General features: G+C 44.3%; 1 protein-coding gene across 1 annotated transcript in view; it reads right to left on the reverse strand.

The window, feature by feature from the left end:
* Positions 1 to 13,144, reverse strand: part of NT5DC2 (5'-nucleotidase domain containing 2) — a gene marked incomplete at its 3' end in the record, with an annotated part of 28,410 nt that extends 15,266 nt beyond the window's left edge. The window contains exons 1-5 of the mRNA XM_009321849.1: positions 13,060 to 13,144; positions 5,143 to 5,327; positions 4,266 to 4,340; positions 2,260 to 2,315; positions 426 to 519 (exon numbers count right to left, since the gene is read on the reverse strand). Of these exons, the coding sequence (XP_009320124.1) occupies positions 426 to 519; positions 2,260 to 2,315; positions 4,266 to 4,340; positions 5,143 to 5,327; positions 13,060 to 13,078 (429 nt within the window). The remainder of the gene's footprint in view (positions 1 to 425; positions 520 to 2,259; positions 2,316 to 4,265; positions 4,341 to 5,142; positions 5,328 to 13,059) is intronic.
* Between the last annotated feature and the right edge of the window lie 27 nt (positions 13,145 to 13,171).

The following is a 13,171-nucleotide window of genomic DNA, read 5'->3' on the forward strand; positions in this document are numbered from 1 at the left end:
GAAAACCCTACCCAAAACCAAAGAGAGAAAGGCATTGCAAGCACCCTGCTGCTACACACACACACACCCTCCCACACAACTCACTGCAAACACCATCACTGCAGGCTGCCCTGGTAGCTTTGGAGCTAGATTTGGCCAAGGAACAAGCAGGAAACATCTTCCTATCAGTCTCCAGAGCCATTCAGCTCTAGGCCAATAGCCCTGGTGTTTAGGAATGCTTCGCAGATGGCTTTCACATGCTAAACTGCTAAATAACCTCTGGGGCAAACTCCCACTAGAACAAAAACACACACTGCAGCTCACTAGGGACTGAGCCTTTCTGAGTCCAAGGGAGGCTGCAGTCATTTACATGCTCATACAATTCACTCTGTTTTCCTAGCTGTTAAAAGAGCTGCTGCATCATAGCAGTAAAGGGCTTACAATACCTTGCCATAGAAGTCACTCATCTGGTACAGGGGGATGTGCTGCGTACCACCGTACAGTTCGATTACCTCTTCATCAGGCACTGGTTTGAGCCCTCTAGACACAAAACAACAGAAATAGTTTGTCAATAATCACCAGGCTGCACAGAGCTACAAACTGCAGAGAAAGAGAAGATGGGACAAACAGGCTCCTTTCTAAAACTCACAAATTTCTCTCGCACAAAAGAGATAGCGAGAGAGCCTGACAGCTCCATGGTTTCTTAAGATTCACATACAGTCTTTGCCGAGACACTCTTCAGATACCTTGTTTGCTCCTTCAAGTTAATTGAGGGGCTTTATCCACATTCCAGCAGAGATTTCAGACAGAGGCTTCCCTCTGTATGCTGTCAATCTGCTGATGGGACTGCCCCAGCAAATCGGCCCCACGACCTGACTTTGACAGCACTGGGTAACTGTAGGTTTGGAGAGGTTGCTTCCACGAGGTATATCACCGTTAAATGCAAAGGTGTAGGAAAAGAGCTTTCTGAAAATGAGGTTTCCTTCCTATTCAGTTTTCCTAAGCAAAACAAGTTCTTCGCTAAGACCATTCAACAGAGATCACTGTTTTTCCCCAAAACACCGTAATCGCAGCTATGGCTATGAGCTGTACCATTCGTGAACATCAGGTTATCTGACCGCTGCAGGTTTTGCCTCTTGCACAATTTTTGATGCCTGTTTACTCAAGCAGTCAGCAACTTTCCCTTTCTCCTTTCCTATTCAATCATGTTACAGCCTCTGAGAAGTTAAAAGTTGCCTCAGTTGTACTCAAAAGCGAAGGACAGTTCAGGAAAATGATACTTCAAGAAGGATAGCTATAAACAGATAATAGGGAAAAAAGTTTAAATGCGTTTTAGCTAAAAGTCTCTTTATGAAGCTGAAGTGAAGTATGGGGCAGTACCAACCCCTCGTTCCCACCCCCCCAGAAGCTAGCACTAAAAGAAGCCAATTCTCTCTGATTATGAAACTCCCTTCTTAATATTCTTAGAGTGTTTACTGTAACTGAAGCTTAACAGCAAAAGGGCAGAGTTCAAGAAAAAAACCCCAACATTTGCTTCCATGCTCAGGAAATACAACACAGATTTACAGGAGTTTTGCTACCGATACCTATGAATTACTACTTCTTACACACCAACCCCATTCCACTCTGGGGCAAGGTTTTCTCCCAGTCTCACAACTTTTTGGAGAAAAGTTTGCTCTGCACTGTTTCGGCCACTTATTCCAAAGCACACCCAGCTCTCCTTGGAGAACAACAGAAGAGAAGGAAAAACAGGATAACCGAGGCCTTAGACTGAGCCCAGATTCTGGTGCACCATTAGTTTATTGACACGTCTGCACTGCTTTAAGATTTTATTTGCACATCCAGACCACTCTCCTCTTAGCTTTGTGGCAAGGCACAGCAGACCACTGCTGGGATACACTCCTGCCTGGAGAAGACAGGCCCATATGTGGACCATGTACAGAGTCCTTTCCTAGTTGCACCATTTGCTCACAGATGTTAATCCAGATAGGCTGTAGCTGCAAGTCAGACATCACGCAGAGTACGTGACCAGATGTGTTGTTAACCATTAGGAAAAGCTCCAGGTCTTCCCACCCACACTTGGCTTGAAACGCTTGAGAAAAATAACTCCCTGCAATTATATGCCAGGTAAGCATTTGAAGCAAGTGCAAACAGGATAAGCCAGACAAGACTGTGCTCTGCTCAAAAAAAAACCCCATATGCCATGAACATACACTCAGATTTAGTAATCCACCTTTGCATATATGGGTATTTAGAAAATGATTTTCAGAACTGACAGACCTATATGCCGTCCCCAGCTGGACATAATGGAAAGCATCGATCTTCATCAGAAGACTCTGTGATAAGGGATAGATATTTACTGTTAGAATTGGGTAGGTTTACACTGAAACCTTATTTAACTTTCAAGTTCCACATAAATGACTTTAGAAAATAAAACTCAACATAAACATCCCAGGTCTATGTACTTTAAGCTGCACTTACTCCCCAGCCACTTTTACACACACTTATTCATACTGTGGCTTTTTATTGGCCCCTCTGGCAAAAGACCATCTTTCTATGGGCCAAAATACCACTGTCTGTTACGCTCCAAAGTTAGTGGACAGGGATGCAGGTGAAAAATGGAGAGAACAATGTTTCTGTGACTCAGACAGTCTCTTCTTATCTCCCTTCCAAAAGCACACACATTCCAAAGGAGCTTTGTGTGCACAAGAGATCTATTTCTCCTCACATTTATCTTAAGCAGAACTAAGTGGGCAAGTTTTGGTTTAGAGCGCAGCTGCACCCAGTCATTTTCTTTACACAAGAGCCCTCCCCTCCACCACTTCTTCCCCTACCCAATAGACATTTAAGCAAAGATGTTCACATCAAAGATGAGCACACCAGGCTGGTAACATTAGAGATTTCTTTGCATTTTTTGTATCAGACTCCCCTATTCAGGAGTCATCCCTTCTCCTCCATCCATCATTCTGAAGCCATAACACAAGTTCTCAAGGCATAGAAAGCAGCCTCACACTAAACCCACATCACTCTGCAACTCGAATAAGGACACAGCATCAAACTATTTGTGCTGTTTCTACCACAGTGCAAGGTAATTGATTCCATAGAGCATTCACAACCTTCAGGCACCTTCTTTTATCATGACACCATATTAGTGCAGCTTGTTACACCGTGGGCAGACCTCCCACTAGTTTGTGAGGAGTGCAGGCAAATATGCTGAAAGATTTACTTAGAGAGGCACTACCCAGTTTTTCATATGTTTTGCAAACTCTGACCCTGAGAAAATAGAGTTCTCACCTACTCACTCGAAGGGCGCTTTGCTTGGCTAGGCTAGTCGCCTCTGTGTTCCTCTGATCTATCAGCCAGAGATTTAAACAGAGAAAGAAACTTCAGTTTCTCACAGATCTACTTCTTACTTGGTAAAGTCAGAGGCATGAGCGGTCTGCTGCCACGCTGTCACCTCAGTTAGGACAAAAGACACAGGAATACTCTATATAGTTTTTTTTCTTCATTCTCTCTCCCCCCCCCGCCCCCCACTGCTGGAGATCCGCATGCAGACTCCAGCCTGTACCGCCTGCTTCCCTGAATTTGCTCAAAGCTCAACATAAGAAAAGCTACTAGGGTGAAACAACTTTCTCTGCTCTGCTCCCACCTGACTGCCTGGCTGCAGCAGCCAGCATTACATCACTGGGCATCAGGCTTTCAGGGAATCCATCCAAAGTACTGAAAAGGGTTAAAGCTAATGCTTGCACTTTGCTTGCCTGTGCTTCTAAGAAGCATGCATCTCAAGTAGCTTGGATCTTTTTCCAAGCAGTCCTATTATTCGGAGTGGGGGGTGGGGAAGGCTTCCTAAAGGTTCTCCTGACAAGTCATTTCTATTATTAGAGTAAGACATAATGCCTCTGCTCCTGGCAAGTACTTGTAGATGCAGGATTGAGGTTTGTTTAAATTTCCTGAAAGACAGAAATGATCACACAAACAAGCTGAGGTTTTTTTATTAATAAGCTTGTGGAATTAACTGACTTTTAAATTGGCAAGGCTATTTACCAGAGGTCTTTGCTAGAACGTCCCATTCTGCTAGAGGCTTTGCAAACACAAAAGACATCTTTCCCTTGGAAGGTTTATAAGCAAGAAGAACCCTCGCAATGAAAAGCACAGCCACCCGGACTATGTATTTCATTGATAGTGTGGTGATCGACGGTATTGTAAGCAATGACAGAAAGTATTTCCACCAAAAACATAACCCAATGGAAGACAAAGCCCAGAAGACTGAACTCTGTACAGCTTACCTTTTGTACATCATAGTGAAGTCCACGTATGGCAAACCCTGGAATGTAGTCATACTTCCCAAGCCCTTCTGGATACTGGGAAGACAGACAGCGACATCGTTAGAGGCATAAGCATTGGGTTATCAACAAAATTCTTTCACCTGTTGAGCTGGCTTAGTCCTCCTAGTGGTCTCACCCCAGGCATAAGCTGACCAAGGAACAGGTGCACTTCATTTTGCCCCTTCAGCAAAGAAATTGGATGAATGGAGAAAGACATAAAGAATCAGGATCCCCAAAATTAGTTTCTCTCATGTAAGGGACACTAGAGAAAAAGTAACAGATTCACTCAGGCAGTGACGACACTTCTAGTAAGCTCCATTCGATGCATATATTTGGCAAAGCAGTGGCACTGCAGAGCCCCTCTAAAAAGAAAGACGTGACAAGAAGAAAACACACAGACTAGTCGTCTATTGCAAACAGGGTGTCCATTATTGGATATGCTATACAGCGTCATCCACATTGACTTGCACGTGTCAAGTCCTGTACGGCTTCAGTGTTGGCCCACGGTCCATGTTTATCCACCATGTGTACCTCGAACCAGCGATTCTGTAGGCATTATTTCCATAGTTAGGTAAAACAGACCAGACCATTCTAGACTAAGGTTCCCGCTCCATATTTATAAAACCTCAGGAATGTAGAGCACGGTAAATTGTCTCAAAGGAAATTAATTCCACATACAGGCAAAACTTCTGCAATCAAAGATTGTGAAACATAAAATTTATCTCAATGAAACAACTAATTGATACATGTGCACAATGTGGCATTTTGCAAGCACGTCTGGGGTGTCGCAAAGACAGCAGTAAGCTTAATTGAGTGGAAATTCTTAGCACATCATTACCTTGAATTGTTCTATTAGGATGTCTCTGGCAGTGTTGAAAATCATAGAGTGTAGTAAATTAGAATACTGTGCTAATGTGTAATCGTAGTCAAAGCCATATATCTCAACATCTCCCAGGCTGATCTCATTGTTAGCGTAGATAGCGGCTGGGTTGAGGAGATTGCAGACTCCTGGTGGAAGGAGATCTAAGAGAAGGGAAAGGGGAGAGGTTAGAGAAACTGAGAGGATCACTGAAATTTCAACTTTTTGTTCTGGACCTGACAGCAGCTGGAAGTACCTCACAGCAGCAGAAGAGGAGCACAGTGCCGCTGTCAAAGACTGCTGCCATTAACCCACTCAAATAACCCTCCCCGTGAAAAAGCACACTGTGAAACCTCTGGCTGTGTCTGGTGATGGTGCTAACCATTTTCACAGTAAGACTGACCTTTTGTGTCAGGAAGCTGCAAAACAATGTCCTCGGGTCTCTGGCCTACATGAAGCAAAGCAGATCCGAGACTTTGAAGTGTCAAATTTCTAGCTCACAGCAGCTGCATTTTCAGCAGGCTTGCTAACGTGAAAGGTAGCTGCAATATATCACAAGAAAAACATGCGCCCCTCACTTAAAAATTGAGCAAGACAAACAGGCTAACTCTCCTCTTTGAGAAATCTAGATTACTTCAAATTAGGAATTTTGAGGTTTGCCTTTTGGCATTTTTTCCTCACAGAAGCAGCCAGACTTCACAGACCAACCCTGCAGGTACCGTTAGGGCTTTTTAAATTATTATTATTATTATTATTATTAATGGGCAGGATAAAACAAGGTTTTGTACAAGCACCAACAAAATGTAAAAAAAAACCCACATTAAGCTACGCTCTTGGAGCACGTAATGCTGATAGCAACAAGTTATCTGCTTTCCTCTGATAAACAGCTGTGGAAACAGCTCAGTCCTTGCATGTGGTTTGTCACTTCAAAACAGGGTTACTGTTCAAGATGCTTGTGAATAACACTTTGCTCCCCAGACCACTGGGAAAATGGGGGTTAAGCGACCTAGCAGGATATACCTGTATATCCTTTTTCAGAGCTAGTCTAGAGAGCGGAGAGCTTTAGCTGCACTACAATGGGAGAGACAGGAACAGACCCTCCCCAGGCTTCCCGCCCCACAAGAGCTGTCCATTGCAAGATGAGAAAGAGCAATAAAAATAGTTCCCTGTAGTAGGTTGCCTAGTCACATCCACACGGGGGGACAGAGAGGGGAAGGAGACATTTACTCCCCCCCTCAAAGACAGCTAACGTTCTCTTTGAATGACAGGAAAAGTGCAGACATTTTCCAGATCCTACACAGCATCAGCAGGTAGGATTTTTTCTTTCCCTTCCTACCTTAACTTTTGGCTTTTAGCAAGAACCCCTGTGCCAGTTCTTTAGTGCTTCCTTGCTATAAAACCAAGTTTCATCTGAATCTAGAACAAAAAAAATATTATTAGAAAGAAATACCAGCCATTCCCAATAAAGACTTTGTCCAGAAAGATTACAGAATTTAGGTAAAAGTCCAAAGTACATTTGCGAGCACTAATCCCAAGAGGTGACCGAAGAAACAGAGGATTCAGATATATCATAATACTTATTTTTCAGGGGAGAGATGCATTACAAAACATACCTATCCCTCTCTCCTAACTTGCTTTCCTTTGCCCTTCAAACACATTTCACCAGATCAACTAGAGAGTAACTACTAGAAAAGAAAGCAGTATTTTAAGGTAGGGCTGACTTACTGGCTACACAGCAGGAACAAGAGCCCTCTTTCAGTGACTCTGCTGGTGGCAAAGTTCCTGGAAGAGGCTGAAGAGGGTGAACGCAATTGGAATACCTTCCACTGGGATTTTAAAAGATGGGAAACGTAAATAGGATTCAGATGATCACAACTTTCATCCTCTCATCATAAATGCTCTCTGCACCATAAACAAACAGTGCTCAACTTCCTGTCCTTACCTCCAGATAACTTGTGGGAAGATCTTTTTCTAAGCATACACTGGGATTTGCAGGGTGTTATTTTTCTTCCTCACAAGGAAAATGACACAACCCCAATCACATCACAGTGCAAATATGCAGTGCTCTCCTCTCCTAATGAAAGCACTTTTTTTTTTTTTACGACAAATGCACCCCACTTGCTGCTACCGTTTCCCTATAGAGGTGTCAAGCTCTTCCAACATTCACCATTTGCTAACAGATTTATGACAACACATTTTGACAGCCTGAGAGCAGTGCAAAATACCATTGACTGAGCCCCATCTCTCCTTTCACAGAAGACACAAGACCCATCTAGATTCAACAACATACACCAGCCACAACTTTTGCAAAAATACAATAGGAAAAGCTAAGGGAGTGGTATGATTTTGTAACAAGTAAAGGGTAGTCTGAGATTTGCGAAGCGCATGAAGCAAGTCTTATCTGTGATCAGAAGCATAAGCAGTAACTGTGCCACACAGTATGATCTATGAAGTATATTTAGACCCACTGGATGAAGTCATACTCCTCCCTGCCAGCCTCAAACATACAAAGCCTCTCTGCTGTCCTCTGACAGCCTCCTGCCCAGGTCATTTTACCCCACTCAGACATTTTGTCACTAACTTTAACAGCATGTTCTCTCTTACCTCATAAGGGCTGAAGAAAGATGCATACGCTAGCCAAAACGCTTTATCACCATTGCCTCACACATAACGTGTTCCCTACGCACAGTTCCTGGACCACTGCACATCTGCTTGCTGTGTTTCCTATCACACATCATCGTCACCAAACCAAACTTGCAGCAGCTTGCTGACAGCTTGTTCTTTCCACGCCCATCATCTTAAATTTACAGTAGTTTCAAAGTCACTGATCTCCTAGAGAGAAGGAAAAAACTCCGGGTTTCAGTCCAGAGACTCATGCTGCACGTTTGGCTCAGTGTAAATGTCCGTCTGCAGCACCCTCCTCAACGGAGCTGCCGGTGTCAGCCTCCTTTTTATGCTCACGCAGTCTCTCCACAGGTTCAAACTACATCAGGGAAGAGACAGAAGCTGGGAGCATGTGCAAGATCAGTTTCAATACGAGAGCCCAAGCATGGCTTACTGAACCAGGTTTCAAGAAGTTCGGGGTTTTGTTTCTTTGTTTGTTTTGGTTTGCTTTTTTGTGTTTGTTTGTTTTTTTAAAAAATATAATCACCTGGCTGGTTACCAATTCTGAGTGCTTAAGTCCTGGGCTGCGGACTTGGGCGCTGCTGCTCTGCTGACATTCAGCACATAATCTGCCAGGGATCTTTGCCTCAGTTTGCATGGCGATCATCGAGTCAAAACAAACAGATGACACCCTCCAGAAGCCCATGAAGATGCCATTTTTCAGGAATGATAGCTTTTGCTTTTCCTCTGCCAAGACACTGAAACAGATTGCTGGACAGATATGATAAATTACAGCAAGAAAAAAAACAAAATGAAAACCAGTTTTGGTTATTTAAAAAGAATGAGAATCCCAACTACTCTTTGCCATCTGGGTCCTAACTGGAAAGGGAGACAGTATCACAGTTAGTCACTGTCTGCTCAGCACTTCACCCAGGAAGTATGATCTAAGGGAGAACCGATGTGCGTACATTTGAGGACAGTGGGGAAAAAACAGCTCTTGCAATAGATACAAACCCCTGGAATCTGCATACTTGCACAATTTGCTCCGGTTTGCAACTGTGACGGTTTTAAGGGAAGTGTCTGCATAGCCATGGTACATGATGAAACTCGGCAACAAAGGCAGACCACAAGAAAGCGTGTTTGATCTCATGCTTATTTTTTTACACCTAGGTGTAAATGCAAGGTAAACACACATCATTGCCTTCATTTTACTGCTATGAGGCCCTGAACAGCTGCTTAAATTGGAGTATCTTCACGAGAGCACAAGTGCCTCCTCCCAGGCAACAGCCCACATTGTTAGAAAGCAATAACACTCAATCTCCAACATGACAGCAGAGATGGAAACAAAAGCAGGTAATTAACTGTGAGCAACGGTTAGAGACGCCAAGACACCATATGGCCCCTTCTGATGTGAAAAACGCTCCAGTCAGGAGGTGCCAAGCACATCCCGTGCTTTTCTGAGCTCCCGGGGGTACCAACGGCATCACGCAGGAAATGCTCCTTTTCTCTCAGCCTCAGATCCAGCATGTTAGTGAAGAATAATACACAAAAAAGGCGTCTCACACCCATCTCTCACACCCTTTGTACTCCCGGAGGTCCAACACAGCAGACATCTGCGCTAACTTCTTTGTAAGACTAGCGAGCAAGGGAGCGATACTGAAAAGCAGATGGCCACCATCCTCCACGTTCTTCATGAATCAAAAAGTTCCCTTTGCTCACACTGACTTGCTTTCTAAAGTCAAACTGCCAGTTTTTCCTCCCTTCCAAGTACCTCTTCATCCTTTTGAAGTATTGTTTTGTACCATTTCACAGCAATTCCTGCAAAGCACTCTAACCAGCCGAAGTAGATGCCTCTAACAAGATGGCGGGGAGAGGGAAATATTACTTAAAGAGCATTAAATGACAGAGGAACCACGTTAAAAGAGTGTTGAAAATTACTCTGGAGCATAGTCCTGAATTTATGCCATTATGCCTAAATATTTGGGGATTTCTCACCAACGAAATCTACACAAACCAAAAGCAATACTAAAAAATATCATTTCATTCCAAAACAACATTTTTTTATATACGCAAAGGTACTAGACAAATGCTGGTATAACAGTTCTTTACAAGAAAAAAAACCTTTATGTTTAGGAAAGCAGAATTTGGAAGTTAACGTAACTGGTCGCACTGCCAGTTCTCGCTGCTAATTGTCATTTTCAGTCCCAGCTCAATCTGTACATGCCGCAACTCGTGAAACGTGCACACTCCCTAAGCGATTCGCAGGGCATCTATTATCATAGCAGTAGACTCGTTTCCCGGTTTGGCAAAGAGTGAGGCCCTTAAATCTTTGTGCCTGCTGGAGATTAGCGACACAAGCAGAATCAAAATGTGCTGGATTGCAAAAACCACCTGTGCACCACACCAGAATCACCAATGCAATGATCACACAGGGGTGTCGCCTTCTCTCCCATTTCCAAATGCGATGGGCACATGTTGCTGACTGCGTCTTGCATTACTTAGATGCAAAGGTATCTCTTGATCCACACAAACTAAAAAGAGCAAGGACTACCTCTGAGCGACATCCTCGGTGTTATCAATGCCTAACCAAGTTCTTGTTATCTGCAAACTTGTCTCTGTTCTCAGTAGTTCTCACATCTAACCATGCTCAAGCTTATCATGCAGAGGCAAGAAGTTAACAGTTATTTTAAAGGTTCCTTAGGAAAGCTGATTTATTGTAGCTACGTTTTCAAGTTTGAAAGATCTAGGAAAAAACATATACACTTATTTACAGCCAAATCCTCACTTGCTTGCCAGTTCCATTGAGTTTCAGGATTGGATGTTTCCTAAAGTGCAGGAGTTCAGACACTGCTTGCTAAGAGAGAGTATCAGCCTTCCTTGACACTTCAGATACCATCAAACCAAAACACAGCAGGTCTTGCTCAACACCACCCCTCTGACAAATGCAATTATACCTCTCCTTTTGGCAGAGGAAAAAAAAAATAACACATTAAGTGGAAGTAGCAGCCTCAAATTCTTACAGGTAATGAAGTGTTGTTTGTCTCACCACACTCAGGCCTGGCAGAACACAGATACGTTTCTACAAAGTTGAGAACTTCTGGTGACTGGGCTCTGGCCACCAAACCAGTACCACCACTGAGCTTTACTGCACAGAAGCTCCTACACATCCTGCCCTGTCCAACTTGGTCAGCATTTATCACTGGAAGCCCCTCTATGCAAAAATGTAACATTGCTCTATAAATCAGGTCCTAAGCAAGAGCTGGTTTGAAAACGCATAATCAATTCTCCTGGCAGAGACCTCTCTCCAAAACCAACAGCAATAACTGACAATATAGGACAAAGTACTATATTGTACTCCACGAAGGTGGAGTTTCAGAGAAGGAGGTAGAAGGTAGCACCACAGGAGTCTTCTCAAACTCAATATTGATCAGTATTGAGACGTGACGACGTATTCAAATCCATAACCCAACCACAGACATTCACTTTTACATCAGAGTTAGAAATCAAGAACAAAGGAACGGACTGATGCCACATTTTGCACAACTCAGTTTAGTTGTCAAAGCAACAATTAAAACCAACTTGGACCAACATTTTATGCCTCTTCTTGACAAGACTTGAATAACAGCACAGTCTTGAAATTTTGGTTTGGGGAGCTATTCTTTAAACAAACAAGGGCCTTCTTATTTAACATGTCTAATAGTTACCTGAAGGTTCATAAAGAGTCTGCTCTGTAACACACGGGCTACTTCACCTGACTTCATTTTGCATGTAGTCCTGCTGGTTAGTTCTCCATCTCCAGCAACAACTGTATCTCTTGCATTCCAACAAAGTGTAACTATGTGAATACAAGCTTCACAATCTGTCAGAGTGAAGTAAGCATTTTCCCCAAGAGACCATGATGCAGCCTATTAACATAACTTCGTTTACGGTTTCAATACTATTATGGAAAAGAACAAAAATGCCGTTGAGGATACTCAGGTCCAAACACCATTACAACTCTTGCAAGTTGGAATTTCTTTCAAGCAGCGGGGCTAAAACCACAACTCAGTCTTGGAGCAGGGACGTAACATGGAGCTACTGTCCTCTGTCAGCACCCTGTACTGCCTTCAGCGGCTCAGGCAAAGGAGCTCACATCCTGCAAAAGCTGGAATGCAGCCGGCTGAGCACCCAAGGGATCAGCGGCCAATTCCTTTACATTTGTGCATCATGAAGGACTTCAGATTTTATGCAAATTCTCATGTACTGGAAGGTGGGGAAGGAAGGAATGACAGAACTTGCCAATCTCAGAACAGCGAGACGGTTCTTCCAGATGCCTATGGCTGGCTACAACCCTTCTCCAAACCCTTAGATAAACAAAAGCTAACGGAGAGCTATTTAACAGCAGACACAAAGTCACACTTCCTAGCTCTCTACAGTGCTCACCTTCAGCATTCCAAGAATCAAGAAACCAGCAGGAAAAAGTTCCCTACCCTTATGCCATGAAAGCTATTCTTTCACATTTTTAGGAGAGTTTAATACAGTGGAGATCTGCTGCTGCCAAAAAGACCACAATCCTGTTTTACGCATGGACAGATTTGGTGAGTGGCGTGAGTTTTCTCCTCACTTAGCAAGATGTCAACATACCTGACAGAGCCAGGTAACTTCTCGGTCAGAGGAGCAAAAACACACGCGCGCACACACATAAGTAAAAAGTGTTTTGCATCTGTAACACAAACTGAGCTCAGGATCAGGAGACACCCTCGCAGCTGTAGCATCGGCCTTCTCCATGCTCACCCTTGTGCCAATGGCGAGTTACAAGTTGGACCCTGGACTCCTCACCACATCAGTCGGCGTGACTGTCTACTTGTCCTCGTCTAACCACCTTTCCGTACGCCAACCAATGGCAAATTAGAGAAAAATGCAACAAGCCCTTCATTTAGACCATTCACCATGAGGATATCCATGCTAGGGGGGCCAGTTGTGAGTGAAGAACCCCACATACTCCGCATGTCCTGAAACGCTGAGACCAGCCGAGGGATGTTCACAGAGAGAAGCCCGGGATGGGGAGGGGAAGACCAGGGACAGATAGAAACAAAACCGTCCCAGAGGGCCCCGGGCGATGGAGGCGCGCAGATGGCATCGCCAGGGAGAAGGCTTCTAACCCCGGCGGCTGCAGAGCGATGGGCACGTCCCTAGTTCCGCAGCGCGGGGAAAGGCACCGAGACGCAAAGCGGGGGAAAAAAGGAGAGAAGAAAGGAAAAAGCCCAAGGCCGGCAGGACGTGGCAGTCCCCGCGCCCGGAGGCGGCCCTTACCGTAGACCAGCTTTTTCATCTCGTGGTACCTGGCCCACAAGTAGGTCTTGGTGTCGGCTCCCTCGGCCGGGAGGGGCTGGCTGCCCGCGGCGGGGCCGGGCTCGGCGCCGCG

This window comes from Pygoscelis adeliae, unplaced genomic scaffold, assembly GCF_000699105.1.
Source record: "Pygoscelis adeliae isolate BGI_AS28 unplaced genomic scaffold, ASM69910v1 Scaffold94, whole genome shotgun sequence".
NCBI lineage: Eukaryota > Metazoa > Chordata > Aves > Sphenisciformes > Spheniscidae > Pygoscelis > Pygoscelis adeliae.